This window comes from Notamacropus eugenii, chromosome 3, assembly GCF_028372415.1.
Source record: "Notamacropus eugenii isolate mMacEug1 chromosome 3, mMacEug1.pri_v2, whole genome shotgun sequence".
Taxonomy (NCBI): Eukaryota; Metazoa; Chordata; class Mammalia; order Diprotodontia; family Macropodidae; genus Notamacropus; species Notamacropus eugenii.
The window spans coordinates 93,798,987-93,823,973 of NC_092874.1; the positions used below are offsets into that span (position 1 = coordinate 93,798,987).

General features: G+C 36.5%; 1 protein-coding gene across 3 annotated transcripts in view; it reads right to left on the reverse strand.

Annotated features, from left to right (window-relative positions):
* Positions 1–975: 975 nt before the first annotated feature.
* The window catches only part of LOC140532968 (polypeptide N-acetylgalactosaminyltransferase 11-like), an 82,248-nt gene continuing 58,236 nt past the window's right edge, over positions 976–24,987 (reverse strand). For 2 of the 3 annotated variants that reach the window (XM_072652164.1, XM_072652165.1), the window contains 4 exons: positions 7,305–7,422; positions 5,328–5,480; positions 2,950–3,129; positions 1,199–1,284 (listed from right to left, as the gene is read on the reverse strand). In XM_072652164.1, coding sequence (XP_072508265.1) covers positions 2,953–3,129; positions 5,328–5,480; positions 7,305–7,422 — 448 coding nt within the window. In that variant the 3' untranslated portion in view covers positions 1,199–1,284; positions 2,950–2,952. Of the gene's footprint in view, positions 1,285–2,949; positions 3,130–5,327; positions 5,481–7,304; positions 7,423–24,987 lie in introns of all 3 variants that reach the window. The other variant, XM_072652166.1, reaches the window with a different exon arrangement.

Consider the following 24,987-nt stretch of genomic DNA (forward strand, 5'->3'; position numbering starts at 1 on the left):
GGCAAACTGTAAAAACAAAAGAGTTTGGATCAGGAAAACTACATGATGTTGTGAAGGGTCAGGCCAGAATTCAGCAGCTTTAAAGTTAATCTAGACTTGGATTCATTTAAGTAATGAAGATGGAATAAGCCATAAATCATTAGGTAGGGTATTAGGATGGGTATTCAGGTCTGCAAAATCTAAAACTAGTTAGTTTGCAAGTATATACATTAGGAGAAACAGTGGAAATAAGGAAGGAAACAAGTATTTATGTATTAAATACTTACCATATGCCAGGCACTAAGCTAAATGTTTTGAAAATACTGCCTCATTTAAACTTTACAACAACCCTGAGAGGTGGTTGCGGTCATTATTATCCTCATTTTACAGTTGAGATAATTAAGGCAGATAGATTTAGTGATTTGCCCAGGGTCACAGAGCTAGTCAGTATCTGAGGCCACATTTGAACTTGGATTTTCCTGACTCAAGGGCTAGCCCTCTATCCATCGGGCCACCTAGCTACCTCTAAACTGTGGTAGAGAGCAGGACAAAGCCAGACAGGGAAACTGATCAGACATCAGTGATCAGAAAGCCCCGTGAGTAGGCTATAGAAATTGGGAACAAACACAAATGGGGAGAAGTGATATTAAGAATGCAGTCAAAGGAATCTGGGCAAAAGATGCAAGTAAGAAAGGAGCTTGACAGCAACAAATTGTTTCCCACATACTTCTGTGGTCAGGGACTCACCTTAGATCACCTGGTCTGATTAGCGATGGAGAAGTTAGTTCCTGGCCTTTACAGAAAAGCATGGGAACTACTTGTATAGTGTTATCTCTGTCCTAATCTATGATAACATCTAAATGTGAATTGTGTGACAATGCTACCTGAATATGAAATTTCCAAGTCCTTGACCCTAGAAAGATGAAGTCAGTGCCCATTAGGGCCAGAGCAAAAACAGACATTATGAGCTCTCATTAAATAAATGAAGTTAACTTATTTTTTTTAGAACACCATTTATTACATTTTTCATGTGTTTCACAGCTTTTAAAACACACAGGAAGCTCCCTGATAGGTTTATTTTCTCACTTTTCTATGTTGGAGAATATGAAGTCATTTTGATTTCTTCTTTATTCAGAAAGGTTAATTTTCTTTAGCAGGGAGTGGAAATATCTCCAGTTCTGGATAGATGTTATCTAAATACCACTGAAATGATTTGCAACCCAGTATTTTTCTCAATTCAACACGCTCACTGATGTTTCCATACTCTTTTCTCCTCAGGTCAGGTCTTTGTAAAAAAAATTGCTCCTAAATTGGAAATAAGGAGGGATGGGAGGGAAAATCCATAGGGTTAGGGTTAGAATTAGGATTAGAAGCAGAATTAGGGTTACAACGTAATTCTGAGAACATGGAAAAGTTGGAAAGGGTCTACAGGAAATTAATCAGGATGTTGAAGGAACAAGAGACATGTAATACAAGATTCAGTTAAGAGAAACTGAGGAAGTTTATCATAGAGAAAAGTTAGGGGAGACATAAAAGCTATCTCCAAGGATCTGAAGGACCCTTATGTAGTAAGAAGCTTTATATTTGTTCTGTTTGACCCTAGAGGGCTGATCTAGGAACAAGTTTAGAGAGGCAGATTATAACTTGAGTGTTGGAAAAAGTTTCTAACAATTAGAGTTCGCTAAAGCAGAATATATTGCTCCAGGAGAGGACGAGTTTTCTATTACTAGATAGATCCCTTTTAACAGAAGTTGGTTAGCTGCTGGGGATGTTGTTGAGGAACCTCTTTTTCAGGCACTGATTAGACTAGAATGACCACTGAGGTCCCTTCCAACTCTGAGGTACTCTGATTCGGTGACATATAACCTCGTTTTAATAGGTAAAACATTAATATTAGCTTATAAATGAAATATTAGTAGCTCATAGTCATGTCCTCTGAAATTCTTTTCTGACCATAATCTTTTATTATTCCATCTTTCTCTATGCCTTACAGCCCCAACACTGTTGTTGGCTGTCATCATGATTTCCAATTCCTCCACTTCCAGGTTTTTTTTCCCAGGCTCTTACCTCCATACTGTCTATACTCTCCTCCCTTCCCTATTGGACTTCTTCATAAACCAGCCTCTACCTTAACTTTTACACTTAAATTCCTTTCCCTTTTGTTTTTATTACTGATCAAGTATTTCCAACTCAAATGTAGATTACTCACACTATTGACCTGCCTCCTTTGTTTCTTGTTCACATGCTACTGAAGGAAACTGGAGAAAATCACAGAACCATGCTGACTGGGTCTACTACAAATTTGTTAGATAACCTCAGCTGGATCCTCATTACAGCAAAGCAATCTTTTGATCTCTTAAATCAGCTGGCCATCCCATGTGCCATAGCTATTCCAAACATTTTCTTACCTCCTCAAGGTTATCACAGTAGCCCTCCCCCACTCTCTCAGCTGAGGTCATTGCCTTATATTTCACTGAAAAAATGAGGTCATTTGCTTAGAGTTGCCTCTTCTCACATCACTCAGATATCTTTTCCCTCTATCTTCTTCACCAGTCTCTCACATAAAGGGGTGGCCATACTTGTCAAGACAGATCTCTCAATGTATATCTTTAATCCCGTTCCCTCTTGTCTTCTCCAGTAGACCGTTCCATTCATCATCCCCACTCTCTTCCTATTCTTCAATCTTTCCCTTTCTTTTGGCTCTTGGTTGCCAACCCACATGCCCATGTATTCCTCATTAAAAAAAAAAAAAAGCCAAACCACTCGTTGATCATAGCTTTTCTTCCCTTCTAGGCTAAGATTCTTGGGAAAGCTATTTACATTCCTGCTTCTCTCACTCACTTCTAAATCCTCTGCAGTCTGGCTCCCAGACTAATTGTTCAATTGAAACTGCTCCCTCCAAAGTTACCAATGATCTCTTAATTTTCAAATCTGATGGCCTTTTGTCATTCCTCATTCTTCTTAACCTACCTGCTATCTTTTACATTGTAGAGTCCCATCTCCTGGATACTCCTTTCTCTCTGGTTTTTCATGACACTGCTCTCTCCTGGCTCTTCTCTTGCCTACTTGACCATTCCTTCTCAGTCTTCTTTGCTGGATCTTCAGCCAAGTTATGGGTGGGTGTTTCCCAAGGGTCCTCTTCTCCCTAAACTATCATACTTGATATCATCAGTTCACATGGAACTAGTTATCACCTGTATGCAAATGATTCCCAGACCTATCCATTTACCTCTACTCTCCCTTCTGAGCTCTAGCTTTGCATTACCAATTGCTTTTCGAATATTTCGGACTGGATGTTCTGTTCAAATTTCACATGTCCAAATCAAAACTCAGTATCTTTATTCCAAAGCTTCCCTCTTCCCAAATTTCTTACGACTGTTGAGGGCACCCCATTCTCCTAATTAATCATCTAGCCTTTTGACTTCAATGTCATCCTTACCTCCTCACTTTTACTTATTCTACCTATCCAATCTATTGTCAAGCCTTGTCTTTTCTATCTTCACATCATCATTTCTTATATATGTCCACTTATCTCCACTCACACAGCCACTACCCTGGGCCAGGCTCTTGTCACTTCTTACTTAAACCCTTGAAGTCATCTTTTGGTTAGTCTCCCTGCCTCAAGTTCCCTCTACTCCCATCCATTCTCCACTCAGCTAATGTGAATTTTTTCTAAAGCACAGGTCTGATCCAGTCATCCTCTCTACTCAGAAAATGTTAATGGTTCCCAATTACTTACAAAATCAAATGTAATATGCTGTTTAGCATGGAAAGCCTTTTACAACCTGGACCCTTCCTATTTTTCTAACTTTCTGACACTTTACTTCCTCCATAAATTCTCTGATCCACCAACCTATTTGTTGATACTAGCACAGTATGCAGCACAGTATTCTCCTTCTTCCAACTCTGTACCTTTTCACTGTTTGTGTCCCATATTTGGAATACTTTGCCTCCTGACCTCTCCCTACTGGAGTCTTTCAAGACGACACAGATCTTGCCTTCTACAAGAGTGTATAAACACACTGTATACAATTGTAAATAAAATTTTTTGCACATCTTCCCCAGTAGAATGTGAGCTCCTTGAAAGCAGTTACCATGTTTTTTGCCTTTCTTTGTGTCCTTTCTACCATGTCCAGAATATAGTAAGTATTTAAATAAATGTTCTTTGATAGACTTCTTCCTTATATCATGGCAGAAACACAACTGGTATCCAGTTTCTTTCCACATGTCTACTTATTTATCTGAAAAAAGACCCCTTGGTCTAATGAAATAAAAATCTCTATGTTTTCTGGGTATGCATCCTATCCTACGATGACTGAGATTGTGGACCTTACAGGAATAGCTTAATGGAAATGAGCACCTTGTTCACTTTTGATGCTGTTGAACTTTTGACTATGGTTGAAATAACAGTTCCTTGCTGGCTGAGGTGCTGGCATTTTTAAGATCTTGAGAAGGGTGTGGCAGCTAAAAATTCCACTGGTCAAAACCCCTCCCTCAATCATAGAGTCCTTTTGGTGAGCCATTGATTTTTCTTTTGTCTACTCTGATCACTTGTCTGTTTCTGCTGGTTTTGCCTTCCTTGACTCTAGTTCCAACATCTCTCTGAGTTATTCTCCTGTTGGCTCCCATCAAGCCTTACTTGTTAGACTTCTTCCCTAGGGTCTGGGACTCTAGGTCTGTGTCCTAATTTGCTCCCATACTACCTTTCTTCTTTCTCACCACAGGGTATATCCTCTAAACCTTTTCCATGTACTCCTCATTCATACCCCATCAAGTGACACTTATTTAGCACCAGCTTTTGTGGTTTATTGCCTTACTTCCCACTACTCTTTTGGCCATAGTCAAAACACCATTACTGCTGGGGCACTGCTGCCCTCTGCTGGCTGTGAAAAACTGGAACCTTCAAGTCCCAAATCCTGTGTGTCTTCCCTTGAGAAAAGATGGGAAGTAGAAACTAATTAGGGACCCAATAACTGATGGAATGAAGCTAGACCGTGTTGGCTAAGGACCCATTTATTTACTGTGAGGAATAGATCCAAGGGAATAATGCCAAGAAGAAATGAAGGAGTGAGAGAGAAAAGGACTTCTATTGACCTCTGCCTGACTTACCTCTAAGGAATTTAAAGTTTCTTACAGAGAAAAGTGAAAAGTGTCAGAAAAGTGACAGGGAAATGAATAATGAAGATGAATAATCAGGGAAAAATAATGAAACTTCTTCCCCAAAGAGAAGGATAGAAATAAAGAAGATGTCAATCAAACGTGAACATAAATGGATTTGAAACTGGAAGAGGGAAGGAATAGAAAACATAAGCATAGCAGTTACTGTGCCTCTCACTCTGAATTCTTACCTTATACTCATCCAGCCAAACATGTGCCAGTCGCAGAGAGTTATACTGCAAAGACTCCATGATTTCACGAGCTTTGTGTAGAAACACTTTACGGGTAATGTGTCCAACTCTAGAGCAAGGAATGATGAAGAGCTTGCCCCCGCACATCCAGATCTAACCATGAGAAAAGGAACACAAACTGACATCTCCTGACTGTGAGATGTGATTGCTGTTCTTTGGAAATGACTGTGATACAGATCCTTATAAAACTTGGCAGACTATTTAACCTAATTACATTGATATATTATCAAATAATGCTCTGAGGATTGAATGCTCTTATATATTATCTTAATAAAATCATAGAATATGAGAGTTAGAAGGGACCTTAGATTTCATCTTTTCTAATCTCCCACCTAATGCAGGGATTCTCTCTGAAAAGAGAAGGAATTCATAGCTCATAAAATTGCCCATTCTATTTTCAAATAGTTCCTAATGGTAAAAAGCTATTCCTTATATTAAACTAAAATCGGTCCCCGACCCCTGTAACTTCCATTTAGCTCTGCCTTCTGCTAAACAAATTGTCTGATCCTTTCTACATATGGCAGCTCTTCACAAATGACATTACTAATCAGGGTTGCCTTACATAGCTTATCTGAATCAGGTAAGAACTCCTCTTATTCTGTTTCTGGAAGGAAGTGCCTTTGTTGGAGTTGGAACCAGTGTGACCTAGGGTACAGGACATATGGGACAGTGAGCGGCAATAATATATTTTTATGCACAGCCCTGGAGCTCCTGCTGTCTACTCCTGTCATTTCTATTTCCAAATCTGTCCCTTTATTTCCTCTCCCATAGCAACCATCCTAGTTCAAGCCCTATCTCATTTAATCTGAAAATGAAAAGGGCCTTCTAACTGGTTCTAATAGGTTTTCCTCAGTCTGGTCTAGCACCTTTCTTATTCATCCTTCATGCTTGATGATTGGTAATTTTCCTATGGCTCTGATCCAGTCACTTCTCTACTCAAAAATTTTTAATGGCTCGTTATTGCCTAAATAAGAAAGTTATTGTCCTAGTGTATCAGGCCCCTTGGATTGCCAAGGGTGATAGGAGGGAATGACTTGTGCTTTAGGCAGAAATCTCAGTCTGTGATTCTTCAGACCTATTTAATCCCTTCGGGAGTCACACTAATGATTTGACCAGATTTTGATTAACAAACTGGCCCCTCCCATCCTAAAGGTAAAGTCAAACCTGCAACAGGAATGAAGCGTTAGCATGAAAGAAGTGGGCAGTGAGAACATCCCAAACAATTGGTGGAGTGGTAGACCTGGACAGCAGAAGCAAGTGCCATCAAACTGATCAATGCTGCAGAAATAAGGTCACCAGCATTGGACTCCAGGGCCAGGAAGCATATCTGAGGAGATCCTATTTGTGCTAAGCTCACCTAGAGGGGCTGACCGAAGATTGGTGAATCCTGGCTCTGTCACTTACTGTTTGTACAATCTTGGCCAAGTCACTTAACCTGTTTGGAGTTTCCTTGCCTGAAAAATGAAAAGGCTAAACTAGATGACCTCCAAAATCCCCCATGATAAGTTGTAAGTGACAAATGATAGAACCAACTTTCACCTTGTTTAGAAGCATTATTAACAACCTCGAGGCAAAGACAAGAACATTTTATGTGAGGTTAAGACTAAAATGAATGTTGTTCATGATCCACTCTATGCATTTGTTACAGAGAAATCTAAAGCCATAAACATCATTCCTCACTCTCTTTCCTTTTATTTTCTAATGTCTTTTTATATACATTGATAATATTTTTTTCTTATATATAATTGATTACATATACTAGCATCGTTCCAAGATATATTCACTGAGCATTGGCTTAACACAATCTGGTAATAATAATGTAGACAAATGAGTAGAGTAGGGAACCCTGGATGAATATCAGATTCTATTCTCTAATATAGAAAACTATTAATTTAATAAACATAAAGTATGAATTACCCTAAAAGAAATTTCCAAATTTTCTCCTCCCCAGATATTCATACCACTGTCATACTGTCCAATTTCAAAGAAATAGTGTCTGTTTATAGCAAAAATACCTCCAGCCATCGTAGCAGACCTAGAAATGGAAAATAATTATTAAACACATTCCGTAATATATGTCATCATCGTCCTGGCTAATTTTTCCTTAAAAGTTTTGACTTTGGGGGATATTAACCATTGATAGTAAAAGTAGATTACTACTATAATAATACATTATAATTCTGGTTAAAAACTTAGAATTTTTTTCAAGAAAAGCTATCAAAATATAAATAACCACTATCTACACATAAGTAGCTACCTTCAATCAACTTATATCACATTTTTTCAGGAAAATACTAATTGTCAGTGAAAAGCGGTTTCAGCTTCCAAATGAGGACAATTAAACAGCATGATGGAGTTCAGGTCATGATTCAACTGGCTAATCTTCCACCCCCGCAGCCTTGGGGAAGGAGGGCTCTGCCCCTCACCAGCTGTCTGGTAAGTCCTCTTTCCTTTCCATTGTCTATGAAATAAATGAGTTGGACTTCTTGATCTTTTAAGTCCCTTCCAGCACTAATATTCCGATTTGTGTGAGTGTGTGTATGTGCATGTGCGTGTGCATATGTACATATGTATGTTATGTAATGTAATGTATGTATGTATGAGAACCATAAACCAAGAATCAAGCTCCTTGACTATGGACAACAGTAGCTTGGCTAAACCTTTCAAACAAGCAGCATTGGAATCATGGTGACAAATTCTATTATTTTACTGCTGACTGAAATATATCACTTATGTATTTTTCCCATGTTTTTTCAAAAGTTGTATTTAATGTAGTGTTGAAAATTATATAGAATTTACTAGGAAAATTAATAAAATTTAGGGTTCTAATTTTCTCTTAGTATCATAAGTTCTAGACCTGCTCTCAACTATCCTGACTTAGCTATACTTCCTCTTTCAGTTTCCTTATCTATAAAATAAGGGGACTGGAGGTCCTTTCTAGTGCTAAAATTCTATGCTTCTATGAATATCTAATAATAGCTATATAACACTTACATAGCCCTTAAAAAGAATTTAAAGAAGGGATAGTAATAATTATAATAACTAATATTTCCCTTATTTAATATATTTCATTTTTTCCCCAATTACATGATAAAGCAATTTTTTTTAACATTTTTAAAGTTTTGAGCTCCAAATTCTATCCCTCCCTCCTTCACTTCCCTCTTTGCTGAGACAGTAAGCAATCAGATATAGATTATACATGTGCAATCATGTAAAACATTTCCATATTAGTCATTTCATATAAGAAGACTTGAATAAAAGAAAAATAATGAAAGAAAGTGGAAAACAGCATGCTTCAGTCTATATTCAAATAATATCCATTCTTTCTCTGACAGTATGCTTCATCATTAATCTTCTGGGATTATTTTGGATCATTGTCTTGCTGCAAATAGCTAACTCATCCACAATTCTTTATTGTATAATATTGCTGTTACTGTGTACAGCGTTCTCCTGGTTCTGCTGTTTCACTTCTGTTCTTCTATTTCACTTTGCATCAGTTCATATAAGTCTTTCAAGGTTTTTCTGAAATCTTCCTGTTTGTCATTTCTTATAGCACAATAATATATATCACAATCATATACCACAGTTTGTTTAGACATTCCTCAATTGATGAGCATCCCTTTGATGTTCAATTCTTAGCCACCACAAAAAGAAGAGCTAGCATTTATATAGCACTTTAAGGTTTGCACAATGCTTTACATATATATTATATATATATATCATCTCATATAATCTTTCACAATTACCCTAACAGGCAGGTACTATTGTTATCGTCTCTATTTTACAGATAAGAAAAATGAGCCAGAAAGTGGTGAAGGGATTTTGTCAACGCTACTATGGAGTGTCTAAAATTGGATTTGCACTCAAGTCTCCAAATACATGCGCATAAATTCCTGCAATTATGATGGATGCGTCTCTTTGTGTATATGTACATTTACATAGCATAATTTATATATATTATGCAAGCACACACATCAATACCATTTTTCACAGACATGGGAATAATGGATTCTGAATACACTCTAAAGGTCATCTAGATACAGTGAGTAGAGACTCAATTATTCAGAAGAGTTATGGGATTTGGTTGTCTGGGTAATGGAGTTTTTTGGATAAATGAATATTATCCCTTTATGTACCAAAACTTTTGTTTCAATTCTTATTTGTGAAAATCTTTTTAATGTATATTACACACACCCTCACTTAGTGACATTGAGATTCTTCTTTATAGTTGACAAAGTGCTTTCTATATAGTTTCTCATTTGAGCTTCACAAGAGTCTTGTGAAGTGGGTATTACAGGTATTATTAACCTTATTTTACAGAAAAGGGGAAATGAAGTTCAGTATGGTTAAGTGATTGGCTCATGGTCACATAGCTGGTACTGGAGGCAGTAAGAATCTGTCTTTTCTGACTTTGGTTCCATCTTTTTCCTCAATACCCACCTGATCCTCAGTAAACTCAATGTAACTAAACTTTTGAAAAAGTGTAGGAAAATCTAGATTAGCCTGGCATAATCTTTCTGAAACTTTCAACTATCTGAAATGGTCCCATTTCTGTTTTTCAAAGCACATTTCCTGTATTCTGTCTTTCTCCAACATTATATGGTAAACTCAGAAAGGAAAGGGTATATTATATCCTTCTTTGTATGTTCCCCAGTGCTTCATAGATTGTCTTCCACAAAATAAATGTTTGATAAAATTTCTTTAGTTTGAATTAAAATACCTGGAAGTAAGAAAAAAAATCTTTGGCCATGAAGAAACGACAGTACCAAATAGCAGTCAAAAAGATGTTATTGTTCAGTCATTTTCAGTGGTGTTTGACTCTTTGTGACCCCATTTGAGGTTTTCTTGGGAAAGATACTGGAGTGGTTTGCCATTTTCTTCTTCAGATCATTTTACAAATGAGAAAACTGAGGCAAAAGGGGCTACATAGCTTGTGTATGAGGTCAGATTTGAACTCAAGAAGATGAGTCTTGCTGATTCCAGGCCCAGAACTCTATCCTCTGTACTACTTAACAGCTTCATTAAAAATATAAGCCAAATAATAAAAGGTAATGATAAAGTATGGTCTGGTTGATATTGTGTGGGGAGGTGGAAGGAGGTGAGTAGCAATTAGTTGTTTTAGTCTCTTACATACTTTGTGAAGTCCCAACATATGTTTTGAGTAACAGCAGAGGCGACACATATTCACCTGTTCAGTTGTGCAGGAAAACTCCTAATATATAGTAAACAATTCAGTAAATTGTGTGCTGGGCATCATTTGGTAAACATCCTGTTAAGTGTTTTTTAATTTTGTAGATGTTGATGTGAGTCAACAGAGCAGATCGTTGAGACAGGAAAATTTGGGTTGGGTAAGTCTTTTACACAAACACACAGACACCCACACTGCCGTGCACACAATGAGGGTCCTTGGAATACTCCTAGAACATCTAATAGGGAGGCATCCTGAAGGGCTTGCCTAGACAAACCCAGATAGATAGAACAATAGCTAGATTGATAGATATCTATATAAAAATATATGTGTATATACAGTTATCTCTTCCATATCACAACTTTCCACATTGCAGTTTTAATATGTTGTGAGTTGGCATAAGAAATTAAATGGGAATTTGGAGGGGAGTTTTGAGGAAGCTGTAAGGTGACACAGGAAGGCCAATAGAAGACATTACCAAATACTTAACCAAATTTTTAAAAAATTAATTAATTTTTAGTTTTCAACATTCCCTTCCACAAGATTTTGAGTTCCAAATTTTCTCTCCATCTCTCCTTTATGCCTACCCCAAGACAGAGTGCATTCTGATTACCTCATCCTCCAATCTGCCCTCCCTCTTATGATACCCCTCCCTTCTCTTATTCCTTCCCTCCTCTATTTTCTTGTAGGGCAAGATAGATTTCTTTACCCCATTGCCTGTATGTCATTTCCCAGTTGCATGTAAAAACAATTTTTAACATTTGTTTTTAAAACTTTGAGTTCCAACTTCTCTCCTTTCTTCCTCTTCACCCACTCTCATTGAGAAGGCAAGCAATTTGACATACATGAGAAGTCATGCAAAACACTTCCATAACAGTCATATTGTGAAAGACTAACTATATTTTCCCTCCATCCTATCCTGCTCCCAATTTATTCCATTCTCTCTTTTGACCCTGTCCCTCCTCAAAAGTGTTTACTTCTAATTACCCCTCCTCCCATTAGCCTTCCCTTCTGTCATTGGCCCCCCCACCCCAGCCCCACTCCAACTTATCTTCTTCTTCCTTACTTTCCTGTAATGTAAGATAGATTTTTATACCAAATTGAGAATGCATTTTATTCCCTCCTTAAGCTAAATCCAAGGAGAATAAGGTTCACTCTTTCCCTCTTACTTCCCCCCTCTTCCCCTCCATTGAAAGGTTTATCTTGCCTCTTTTATGTGAGAGATAATTTACCCCATTCTATTTCTCCCTTTCTCCTCCCAATATAAACCTCTCTCATCCCTTAATTTTATTTTTTTACATATTATCTCTTCTTATTCAACTCACCCTTTGCCATCTATCTATCTATCTATCTATCTATCTATCTATCTATCTATCTATCTATCTATCTATCTATCATCTATCTATCTAATCTCTCCAACTACTCTAATACTGAGAAAAGTCTCAAGAGTTACACATATTATCTTTCCATGTAGGAATGTAAACAGTTCACTTTAGTAAGTCCCTTATGATTTCTATTCCCTGTTTACCTTTTCATTCTTCTCTTGATTCTTGTATCTGAAAGTCAAATTTTCTATTCAGCTCTGGTCTTTTCATCAAAAATACTTCAAAGTCTTTTATTTCATTGAATGACCATTTTTCCCCCTGAAGTACTGTATTCAGTTTTTCTGGGTAGATCTTTCTTGGTTTTAATCCTAGCTCCTTTGGCCTCTGGACTATCATATTCCAAGCCCTCCTGTCCTTTAATGTAGAAGCTGCTAGAACTTGAGTTATCCTGATTGTGTTTCCACAATACTTGAATTCTTTCTTTCTGGCTTTTTGCAATATTTTCTCCTTGACCTGGGAGCTCTAGAATTTGGCTACAATATTCCTAGAAGTTTTCCTTTTGGGATCTCTTTCAGGAGGTGATCTGTGAATTCTTTTAATATCTATTTTACCCTCTGATTCTAGAATATCAGAGTAGGTTGCCTTGATAATTTCTTGAAAGATGATATCTAGGTTCTTTTTTTGATCATGGCTTTCAGGTAGTCGCATAATTTTAAAATTGTCTCTCCTGGATCTCTTTTCCAGGTCAGTGGTTTTTCCAATGAGATATTTCACATTGCTATTTTTTCATTCTTTTGTTTTTGTTTTTGTTTTATAATTTCTTGATTTCTCCCAAAGTCATTAGTTTCCATCTGCTCCATTCTAATTTTGAAGGAATTATTTTCTTCAGTGAGCTTTTAGACCTCCTTTTCCATTTGGCTAATTCTGCTTTTTAAGGCATTCTTCTCATCATTGGTTTTTTGGATCTCTTTTGCCATTTGGATTAGTCTATTTTTTAAGGTATTATTTTCTTCAGCATTTTTTGGGTCTCCTTTAGCAAGCTGTCAACTTGTTTTTTCGTGATTTTCTTGCATCACTCTCATTTGTCTTCCCAATTTTTCCTCTACTTCTCTTACTTGATTTTGAAAATACTTCTTGAGCTCTTCCATGGCCTGAGACTAATTCATATTTTGCTTGGAGGCTTTGGACATTGGAATTTTGACTTTGTTGTCTCCTTCTGGTTGTATACTTTGATCATCGTTGTCACCAAAGTAAGATTCTATTGTCCGATTGTTTTTTCCTGTTTTTGCTTATTTTCCAAAAATTTATTTGGCTTTTGAGCTCTTTCTTAAGGTAGTACTCTGCTTCCAGGAGGGGTCAGGGATGTGCTGTTAGCCCATTGATCGCCCCACAATCTGTGGGTCTAGAGCTCCAGAAACAGCTGCTATGCTGCCCGTGCTGCTGTGGCTGCTGGAGGCTCCTCCACGCCCTATGCTACCCTGGGGCTAGGGCTGGGGCCAGACCACTCTTCTGTCTCACACAAGTCCTACAGGTTTTTTCCACTGACTTCCCAATTTGTACTCAGCTTTTTGGAGTCGTGAAGTCTGGAAACTACTGCAGGTGCCAGTGATTCAGTCTACCCAAGGTCTACTCAGATCCTATCTCTGCCAGTGCAGATATTTTACAGGTCCGATGTTTTACAGGTATTTGACTGGGTTTGGGGGGGAAGCTCTAGCAAATCTCTCCTTTTACTCCACTATCTTGGCTCCATCCCTTTAACCCAAATTTTACAATAACATACTGTAAACATACCACAAAACAAAAAGAAAAGCTTCAGATTTCTTCTCTGTTATGAAAGGGTGGCCAAAACAATATTACACGGATTTTTTGGATCATGGGGATGCTGTGCTCCTGACTCCCATGATGTGGAAGGGATAACTGTATATGTATATGTGTACATACACAATGTATATATCTATGTGAATATATATACATGCATGTGTCTAAGTTGCAGAACAGAAGACTTTGCACTGATAGAGGAAATGTCCTTTTTGAGAATTCTTTCCATCACTGAAATCACCAATATGGACAAAGAAAATGGATGTTGGTGTGCATTATCTGAAGTATGTCTTGTTTGTCAATCAACTCAACAGTTTTTATTTTGTGTGGGTAAGACAAACTTTTACAGCTCAGGGACAATACTTACTTCTCTAGTTAAGAAAGCATATAAACTTTATTTTGGCCGTAATATGGTTGATTAAGATAAGACTCGTTTCCCTCACTGGTGCTCTATCATTTATGTTAGATTACCTGGGCATATGGATCTCATCACATGCTTTTTTGTAGCTCTTATGATTTGGAGAGAAAAAAAATGCCATTCAACAAAAGGACATTTTTTGCTTAACGAGTTTATCAAGAATCATTTCCAAACCAAAAAATACTTATACAACAGAGGCCGACTGGTCACATTGCAGCCCACAACACTCCTGAGTGCTACCCAAACCAGATTAAAATGTAACTGGGAAATATTTAACAAAATAAATGAAAATACAATAGAACATAGATAATGTCAATATGTGGTTTACCTGTACCAAAACCACAGGTAACTTGAAGTTTAAATGAAGATGAATGTGATGAATTAAATTGTAACGATGAAGCTAAGCTTGACAAAATACTGTTACAGACTATAGCCTATACAGTTATTATGCACAAGTGCAACAAACAAACATATCTTAGGATCCTCCTATTCGTGATACTTATTATAGACTTCTAGCGCAGGGATTCTTAAACATTTTTGTGATGAAACCTGTTGGCTTCTTTCCAGAATAATGTTGTTAAGTACATAAAATAAAACACCTAGGACTAAAAACAAAGTAAACTAGGAATGCTGAAATATAGTTATCAATATATTATGTAAATATAAAAAAGTACAAGTTCATGAACCCTAGATTAAGAGTCCCTAAAAGATGTAAAAGGCCAAGAACAAAAATATAAGAAAATTGTACTTTGCAGATGGCTTGAAATGGTCATGTAGAGAGTGAAATCTTAATCTTATCAATAAAATAATAATTCATCCACATTAAATGATATCAAGGCTTGGAAAGATCATCTTTGCAAAGGTTTTGTTGATGTTGACTCATTTCAAAGATATTAGGCTGCTCTGTGCCATAGATAAAGCTATATGGGAGTACCTAGACCAGGTTTTATATAATTCTCTGTTAAAAGGGCAGAAAGCTGACTCTATCTTAGGCATCATGCTAAAGAAAAGACAAATGTTTTAACAAAACACTGTTGATTGGGATATATTTTTGAAAGGTGACTTTGGTATTTTAAAAATTGAAACATGGCATTAAAAGGTTAAATAATGCCTAGTAAAAAAGTCACCCAGCTTAAAGACTACAGAATGATTCTGTGACTTTTTTTTCCAGAAAATTCTGAGCAGTTTGAACAGTTTCATAATGTAACTTTAAAAAAAAATGCTTGACATCTTCTATCTGGATACATACCAACAAATCAATTCTTCTTGGATTTAAGCATAATAAATCTGGGGAGATATTGTGTAGGCAATGCTGTAGTTTCCCATTAAATAAAACTTTTTGTGATGAAAAACAAATCCCATCATCCAAGAGCTTAGAGGGCATTATAAATATACCTGTTGTCTAGAGAGTACAAGCTAATACATAAATAAACAAAAGAACAAAATACCTTTTCCGACTAGTTCTATTATTTTTGGGTGCCTTCTCTAAAAGATCATTTCAGAGCCACATACTTAGATATTAAAACCATTCCATTGCTAAATAATTGCCAAACTCACTATAAAGAAGCAATGTCAGTGTCTGGGAAGGTATGTGGATAAATATTTCTATTTTCATGCACAAATACACATATAACATGGGTGTGTATGTATATATGGCAATATATGTATATGTATAATATATATATGTCTACATGTATGTGGATAGATAGATAAATTGATCTTACTATTTTCTGTCCCCCTATGTTTCTGGAGTGATGCAATCTAATGGATCAGAATGTTATTCAGAATATGAAATGGTATTTGTTACAGATGAGATCTGATGAACAAGTTGATTCAAAATACTGGACTTTGAATCTTGTCGTCACATTAAAGATGTGGTTCTTTTAATGTTGCTTGTGCCTGGAATTCTGTTCCAAGTCACACATTAAAAAGAGCTTGGAGGAAATCATGGCCTGACATCATGTTGGTAGATGTATGTCAATTATCATTATGATAATAATAATAATAGTTCATATTTTATATAACTCCTTTAGATTTACAAATTTTTTTCATCACCATAATCTTAGAGCAGGTAGTGTGTTATTATCCCCATTTTACAGATAACTGAAGGGAAGAGAGGGGAACTGATTTGTGCATAATCACAAGGTGTCAGTACTAGGATGCAAACCTCTCTCTTTTTTACTCCATGGCCATCATTCTTTTCTATTATATCAGACATATGAATTTATAGATGTGGGTTAATTTGTAAGCTTTGGAGTAAGCTATGCGACTTCCCCCACCAAATACCTGAGCACAAATTTATGAAATGGTAAAGGATGTACCATTTTCAGTTTTCATGAACAAATTTACTTTTAAGTGATGAAAATAGAAACTTATGAGCTTGTGGCCCATTGTGTTCATGATGTAGAAATTAGAGTAAATATTTTAAAGGAGGTTGACCAGTCAAAGGGCATGACATCAAGAATGGAGAATAAAATTCTCTGATGGTTGAGAAAACTACTTAAGAGAAGTCTTTAATAATAGGTCTGATAATTAATTTTTCAGAAAGGTAGCTATGATATATAGCCTAGAGTTTTGTGGTTTAACATGCTTCTTTCCACTTTTATTTTTTTTAAAAGGTAATGACCAAGAAAAAAGATATTTTTTCCCCAGGAAATCAAGTTCTAAAATTGCTATAATAATTTTCATTCAACAAAATATCATAATTCAATAAACTTATCCCAAACATAGATATGCATGGAACATTGTGTTGGTATACCCTATAGTATATCCCATGTAGAATTTCCAATTTGTCTTGCCTTCAGAGAAAGGAGAAGAATCAGTAAGAATACTTTCCTAGCGTGTGCCTTCCACACCATCTACAAGTGATGCTACTGCTGACTATCTCTAGGATACAGCATAATGTTGCTCATAATGATGGCTCTGAGTTATTAAGAAAAAAAAGTAGCTTATATTTATTGGTTTAAGAAAGCTGGGAAGCATATGACACATTTTAGATTTCTGTTAAATTTTACATTCCAATGCTGGAATCTCCCTTTTATTTAGAAAATTCACTTATCTATAAAGTTGTCAGTACCAGATAACCAATCATCTACTGGAATGTAGGTCTATAGGTCACTGAACTGAATCTGTACCAATTCCGGGACATGTTTTGGAACTTGCTTCCTTGAACAAAAGCTTTATGTTAGCATTCCCCTTACATTTTCTTCTTTTACAACACCCCCCCCCCCAAAACAAACCAAAAAAAAAAACCTCTTAAAAACACAATAGAACAAAGAATCTGTCTTATCTGATCTCCTGGGCTGTATAACATGCTGCTGTTCAGTGAAATTGATGATTACATTATCAACTAAAGAAGTTTTCTCTAAAGCTATTCCCTCATCCTCAAAATAACAAGCTTCTATGTCACTGTAATGGGGCTTTATGCATATCCAGATCATCTAAGATGAAGGCATCCATATGTGAGATGCCAGAGGCCTACTTCTGGGAAAGGTCATTCTGCATTCCCCTACCATTTGAGTGGGAATAGTCTCTTTCCTTCGATTGCATATCCAGAACAGGTTCTGTCCTTAAAAGTGCCTCCTCGGTCATCTCCAGTCATCCTGAGGCATATCAGGTCTCTGGATTCAGATGGCTCTGGAGGAGAAGTGAGGCTGGTGACCTTGTACAGCTCTCCCTCACTCAAAACAAAGTCAAGTGTTTTGACTTTGTTCAAGTCATGTCATCATTTCTCTGCTGGCATGGTCTTCTTCAACAATGAAGGACGAACGCAATCACAAGAACAGGTTCTGTCCTTAAAAGTACTGTACTGGGTGATCAGGATCATCACCACTTTTTTTTTTTTTTTTTTTTTTACTGCTGGAAAGAGAACAACATCTGGTAGTTTTAAAGGTAGCTTGGTTCACCTGTGCAGACATTGAAAGGAAGCCATTTCTTCCCCAGCTCCTTAATGTCCTCTCCCAGAATGAGCGTCTGTCCTATTACATCACTTTAATTTGACTATAATAATAATAGAAATAGAACTAACTAAGCACTTTAGGTTTGCAAAGCACTTTATATATACAATTTCCTTTTAATCCTTACAACAACCGTAGGAGTTAGGTGGTGTTGTTATTATCTCCATTTTTATGGATGAGGAGACTGAGGTTCAGAGAGCATACATGACTTGCCTAGGGTCACACTAATAAGTGTCTGAGGTGGTGTTGAAGATCAGCTTTTCCTGATTTTCTATGTCCAGAGTTACCTAGGAGCCACAGTAGAAACTTTTTATGTATTCTTCCTATAATCCTTAACATTGTTTTATTTTAGAATCAGTAACTTCTACAATGTCCTTCTACAATGTCATTTTCAACTCACACTGTATATCATTTGCATTCATTTTTTTGATCTAGAAACTGGGACATGTCTTGCTTAATTGGGAACATGATACACTCTTAATTTATGGGCAAACATCACCATCTTGCAAACTTGAAGGTTATTGCCTCTGAAGACCCTGAAATGTAAAGTTATACATAATTCAGTTCTTTAGACCTTCTTCCTTTCTTTCCAATTTGATTAAATATTTAAGTACCTACTATGTGCAAGATGCTAGGTACTGTGTTAGGTGCTGGGGATATAAAAACAAAAGGAAAAACAGTCCCTGCTTTTAAAGACAGTCTCTTGTGGGGGAAATCCTGACAGAGTGTTCTTTTGATTCACTAATTCCAATTACATAACAATTAAAAAATATCTCTTTAAGGTAAGCTCTGTGAATTTCAATTCTTGGTCATATACACTACAGATTTGAATACCCTATTGTGTTTCTTGAATGATTTTGGTAAAAATAAATACCAACTCTGTTTTGGAGCCATATTTTGGTGAGGGAGCTATATTAAATTGGAAAGTATCTAGAATATCTCCCATTTGTGAGGTCACAACACTTTGCAAGCTAACCAAGTGATAGATACTACATTATGGAAGCATCTTCATTGTTTGCCAAGTATGAAATGAATGGCTTTCCTGTACCTTTTGGTTCACTACCATACTCTGGCAATAATCTGAACTACATTAACCTGCCTTTTAAAGTTAGGGTTTTCCATCCACCTCAATTTCATCCTATGTACAAAGCTTTGTGTTAAAGAAACAATCAGACAAATGCTTCAAGGTGAAACTGCCCTTCACTGCTTGGAACTGGTGACAGGAGAGCAATGTGGGCAGCAGGAGCTCTTCAGTTGCAGGTAATTTAGAGGGAGCTAGATGTCAGAACCAGCTACAATTTTACTAACATTAAAATACATAGGAGTGTGCAGAATGTTGAGTAAAGCAAACTGAGGGGGGGAAATTTGAATTCATACCATACCATTATTATAATGAGAATGAGAAAAGCCCTGGGTTGGACTCTACTATCACACACATGAAAATTGAGCAAAATTACATGAAGATGAGCCAAACATTTAGTTTCTGTGATCCTCAGGTTCCATGTATGCACAGTGGAGATATTAATAATAATGATAATACTTACAGGACTATTATGAGGATCAAATGAGATAGCATTTGAGAATAAGCAATTCAGAATAATTCTCAAATACAACAGCAAAAAGCTCTTCTATCTCGAAGGCTCTGCCATTTTCACATGAGATGGAAGAAAGATTCTGTGTCATCTTTGTTTGTAAGCTTTCTTTGGTTACCTTTGCATCTAATGGTTGGTGGATGCTTTTCTCTGCACCCAAATAGGTATCGGAAGACTCAATGTTTCGATTTACTCCTGTAGAGATTAGAAATGATGAATTTGCTACTCTCCTTGCTGGAAAGTTTCAGAGCAGAAAAGGTAAAATGTATTATTGATTTTAGAATTGAGAAGTATAAACCTAAATAACCCCTAAAGATCCACAAATGAATCGACTCATTTATTTGTTGAAAGGTGACAATTTACATTTATCAGAATTTTGAATATTAAACTGAAATTTCATTTGTTTTAACATATTTTTAAAATTTATGTAAATGAAGATGAATTGAGCCAGACTTGATTTTTCATCCATTTTTATCTCATGTAAGAGATAATTGATTGAATAAGCTACTAGACAAATACCTCCAGGTAAAACTTTAATTCATAGCTCTCTCTCACCTGTTTCAGCACAGGGGAAAAAAACTTCTGTTTGGAAATAATAATGCTAAATTAAGAAATATAATATGTGAAAAGGTAGGAAAAAATAAAACTTCAATTTTAAGAAATTCGCCAAAATTATTTAAGGAATTATTTCCATAAACTATGAAAATATGATTAAGTCACTGAAGTCTACTTTAATATTCTAATTTCAGATATATTCACATTTTTATCTTTCAATAAAAATAAAACATCAGAGGAAATAGGACTCATTGATATTGACAACTAGAAAATGAGACTGATTTGATTAGACAGAGTTCCATGAGATAAAAGTTCTACTCAGGGAGCTTGGAATTCTCTCTCATCCCTTTCTTTTTGCTTGAGCTCCTTTTATGAAAATGAATGGGTCTATTTGACATCTTTTCAGGACTTAGGATCCTTTTTGGTAATATTTGTCTTTGCTTTCTAATAATGCTGACAATCTTGTCTCTTCTCCAGGTTTTTCCTACTTCTCTTAAATAAGCGAAAACACAAGATACAAATTCCCTAAAGTTTGGCAGCTTATGGCTCCATTTATGACAAAACAAACAAAATATTTAAACATAAATTCCACTAGCCAATGTGTGTTATTTAAATAAACTAATCTAAAACTTCAAAATGTGATCATTTTATGAACCTATTAAGTTATGCGTAATGCAACATTTATGTTTTGAAACTAACATAATGAATTTAAATCTGGACAGAACCCTAAAAACATGTATTATATACATATATTTCCTTTTCCCTTAGAATATCTGCTTTTTTTTTTGACAACAACAACAAAAAATAGGAGTGATTTGTTTTTATTGAATTCAAAATTTTAGAATATTTTCTTTTCCTATCTGGTAAGAATTTTAAAAACCCTCTAAATCCAGAATTTCCCAAGAAAGAATCTTTGTTTTCACTACTCTATATCAAAATTCTCCAACCTAGGGCTGTGCAAATGCTTTTCATATTTGAGCAGAATTAGTTAGCATTGCATGGCCTGAGGGTATGCACCGCACAAAGTCCACATGCTTTGTGTTCAGAACCAAGGCTGCAGTGAAGTTGCGATGTAACATGGGTAAGCACTGCCAGAAACACCTTGGATTCATTACTAGTTTGATTTTTGATTAATTTCTGATCTTTGTGCATTCAGAAAATTTTTACTGTTGCCAAATTTTTCATGACCCTATATGGGGTCACAACCCACAGTTTAAGAAGCAATGAAATCCCAGAGTTAGAGGCAATCTCAGAGGGGATCTAGTTCAGCCTTTGCTGAAAAAAACACTCAACCTCCAACTGAACACTTCTAATGAGAGTGAATTCACTCCCTATTGAACCAACCCATCCCCTTTCTGACATTTTTAATTGTTAAGAAGTTCTTCACAGGATTAGAAAGGAACTCACAAGTTATATCAAGTCCAGCCTTTACCTGAACGCAAATCCCTCTACAATACCCAGCTCTGAATCGATGTGCTATGATCCAAAAGAAGTGATCATCTGCTACCTCACCCTTTCCCCGTCACCATTACCATTTCTGTGCCTGAAGGTCAAATGGAAACAACTCCATTCTTTTTAAAGTGTGCTTTTAGACAAAACTAATGGTTAGGGAGTTTTTCATCACTTGGAACTAAAAGCCTTTGTGTTAGCTTTATGACTTTAGTTTATGCCTTTAATTTAGCCACATTGTCACTAGATGGCTATAATATGAGGCTTACTGCCATGATCACATGGTTGGGGGTGAAATGTATAACTTGTGACTCAAAATGCTGACTCTTACCACTCAAAGATTTATAAGGATTATATTTCATGACAGATTAATATCCAAAATATAGACCTTTCCACTAAGAAAACTGAGCAACTTAAACACATCTAAAAGGGAATCCTTTAGAGGTAGTCAATCTATGCTAGTATATGAAATTATTCTGAGTAGCATTCCTATAGCAATCCAATTAACCTCCAATTCCAGGATAGGAAAAAAGCACCTGACTTTATTTCATCCCCTACCTTGGAATGTTATTATTTTAGTCTGTTGCTGTGATGTGGCTGGAAAAAAAAATTTTGCTGGTTGGCTATTCCACCAACCCCATAGTATCTTAGATATATTAAATGTTTCTATTAGTACAACATTTCAAGATTTTCAAAGAAATTTCCTCACCACATTGTGAGGTAATACAATTATTTTTATTCAGATCTTTATTTTTTTATTAACTTATTTTTAGTTTTCAACATTCATTTGCATAAGATTTTGAATTCCAAATTTTCCCCCATCTCTTTTGTTTCCCCAACCCTGAGATGGCATACATTCTGATTACTCCTTCCCACTGTCTACCCTACCTTTTATTATCCCCCCTCCTTTTATCCTCTTCCCCTCTACTTTCTTGAAGGGCAAGATAGATTTCTATCCCCTATTGCCTTTATATCTTATTTCCCAGTGGCATGTAAAACAATTTGTTTAACATTTGCTTTTAAAACTTTAAGTGATTTCTCAGAGTCATTAGCTTCCATTTGCTCCATTTTGATTTTGAAGGAATTATTTTCTTCAGTGCTTTTGGACCTCCTTTTCCATTTGGTCAGTTCTGCTTTTTAAGGCATTCTTCTCCTCATTGGCTTTTTGGACTTCTTTTACCACTTGGGTTAGCCTGTTTTTAAGGTGTTATTTTCTTCAGTATTTTGTGGTCTCCTTCAGCAAGCTGTTAATTTGATGTTCATGATTTTCTTGCATCACTCTCATTTCTCTTCCCAATTTTCCCTCTACTTCCTTTACTTGATTTTCAAAATCCTTTTTGAACTCTTCTATGGCCTGAAACCAAAGCATATTTTTCTTGGAGGTTTTTGATGTAAGAACTTTGACTTTGTTGTCTTCTAGTTGTACATTTTGATCTTCTTTGTCACCAAAGTAAGATTCTATAGTCTGAGTTTGCAATGCTGTTTACTCATCTTCCCAGTCAAATACTTGACTTCCTAACTCTTTGACAAGATAGGACTCTGCTTCCAGTGTGGGTGGCTATACTGTCCCGGGCTTCAGGGTTTTTCTATTAGCCATGCAATTTCCCACCATCTATGGGCCCAGAGCTCCAGAAGCAGCCACTGCCACCATTGCTGCTGTGGCCACCTCTCCCACCTCCCTAAGGCTGGGGCTAGACTCTGGCCAGACATCATGATCCTCTTTCACCCAGGTCCCACAGAGCTTTCCCTCTGACCTTCTATTCTCTCTTTGGTGTTTAAGGGTTGAGAAGTCTGGAAACTGCCACAGCTACCAGTGATTCAATCCCCTGAGGCTTGCTCCCACCTGTGCCAGCATAGCTGCACTGTGGTCCCTGCTTGGTGTGATATACCCTTCCTGTTGACTTTTCAGGTTATCTTGGGCTGGAGATTTGTTTTAATCTTTCATTTTGTGGATTCTGTAGCTCTAGAATTTGTTTAGAGTCATTATTTTACAGTATTTGGAGGGCTTTGGGGGAGAACACAAGAAATTCCTGCTTTTACTCTGCTATCTTGGTTCCATCCCTTCCAAAAAAACAAATAGTACAACTCTTACCACATTTCACTGATAAGGAAACCAATTCAGAGAAATTGAATGACTTGATTCCCATGGTCAAATAGCTTTTGAGTGTTTGAAGTGGTATTAGAATCCAGGTCTCCAGACTTTAGCATTTTTTTCCCTAGACCACACTGACTCCAAGAAAATGTTGAAATGAAGTGAAATTTGCACTTGGAGCTGAGGGCTAAAGATTGGGAGATAAAAAAGCTATGAAAAGTGGTTAATAATTCTGATATTATAGCTCTTTTCATGTTGGTGGCAAGGAGAAGCTTTTTTGTTGTTTGTCTTTGCTGGTGGTTGTGGAGGCAACTAGGAAACTAGCAAGGTTCTGATCAGTGGGAATAATGAATCCCTCAAAGAGATCATGTTGTTTGAACTTGCATTGCATATTCCCATTAGGCTGAAACAATGACCATATTTTACATAATTATCACTTCAAATGCAACTTCAAGTGCAAATTCAAATTCATACAACCACTTTGCAGACAGAATTCATTATTGACAATAATCAGAACCTAGCTGTGTTATAATAGGCCAATTGAGAGGTGATGATGGCCTGAAATAGGGTGGTATGTTAATGGAGAAAAAGGGATATATGGATAAGTTGTTGTGGAGGTAGAATGAAAGAATTTGACAATTGATTGGGGACGAGGGTGGAGAGGCAATGAAGAGATACCCTTGACCTAAATAGGGAAATTTGAAAGGCTAATCTGACATTAATATCTTCCACAGCTTTATACATAGTGGTTGCCTAACAGATGCTTGTTGAATTTTCAATTTTTCATTTTAAATTTTATTATTTTTAAACTTTCTTGAAAATAGGAAAATACTACTCTTAATCTAAGAGGAGTCATGCATAGGCTTTAAAGAGAAAAATAAGAGTGGTCTTCTGGGGAACTCTGCAGAGAACAAGCATGGGGAATGGATGTTCAAGGATCACAGAAGTCTAGACTTCATAGCCCTAGGTCATATGCCCTCTAGTTATCAGAGCTTAGATGTCTGCCTACAGAAATAATTGGAGAAGTCAAGCTTACCCAAAAGGGCAAAATCAGCCAGAATAACCAGCTAGCAAAGTTGCTTCAGGAAAATCAGGTAAGAAAAAAGAAATGGATCAAAGATGTGAAAAAACTTATAGGGACTAGAGCCAGAGGAAGCTCCAAGAAAGTGAAGCTGACAGCTCCTGGGTTAATATAGAAAGACCCAGA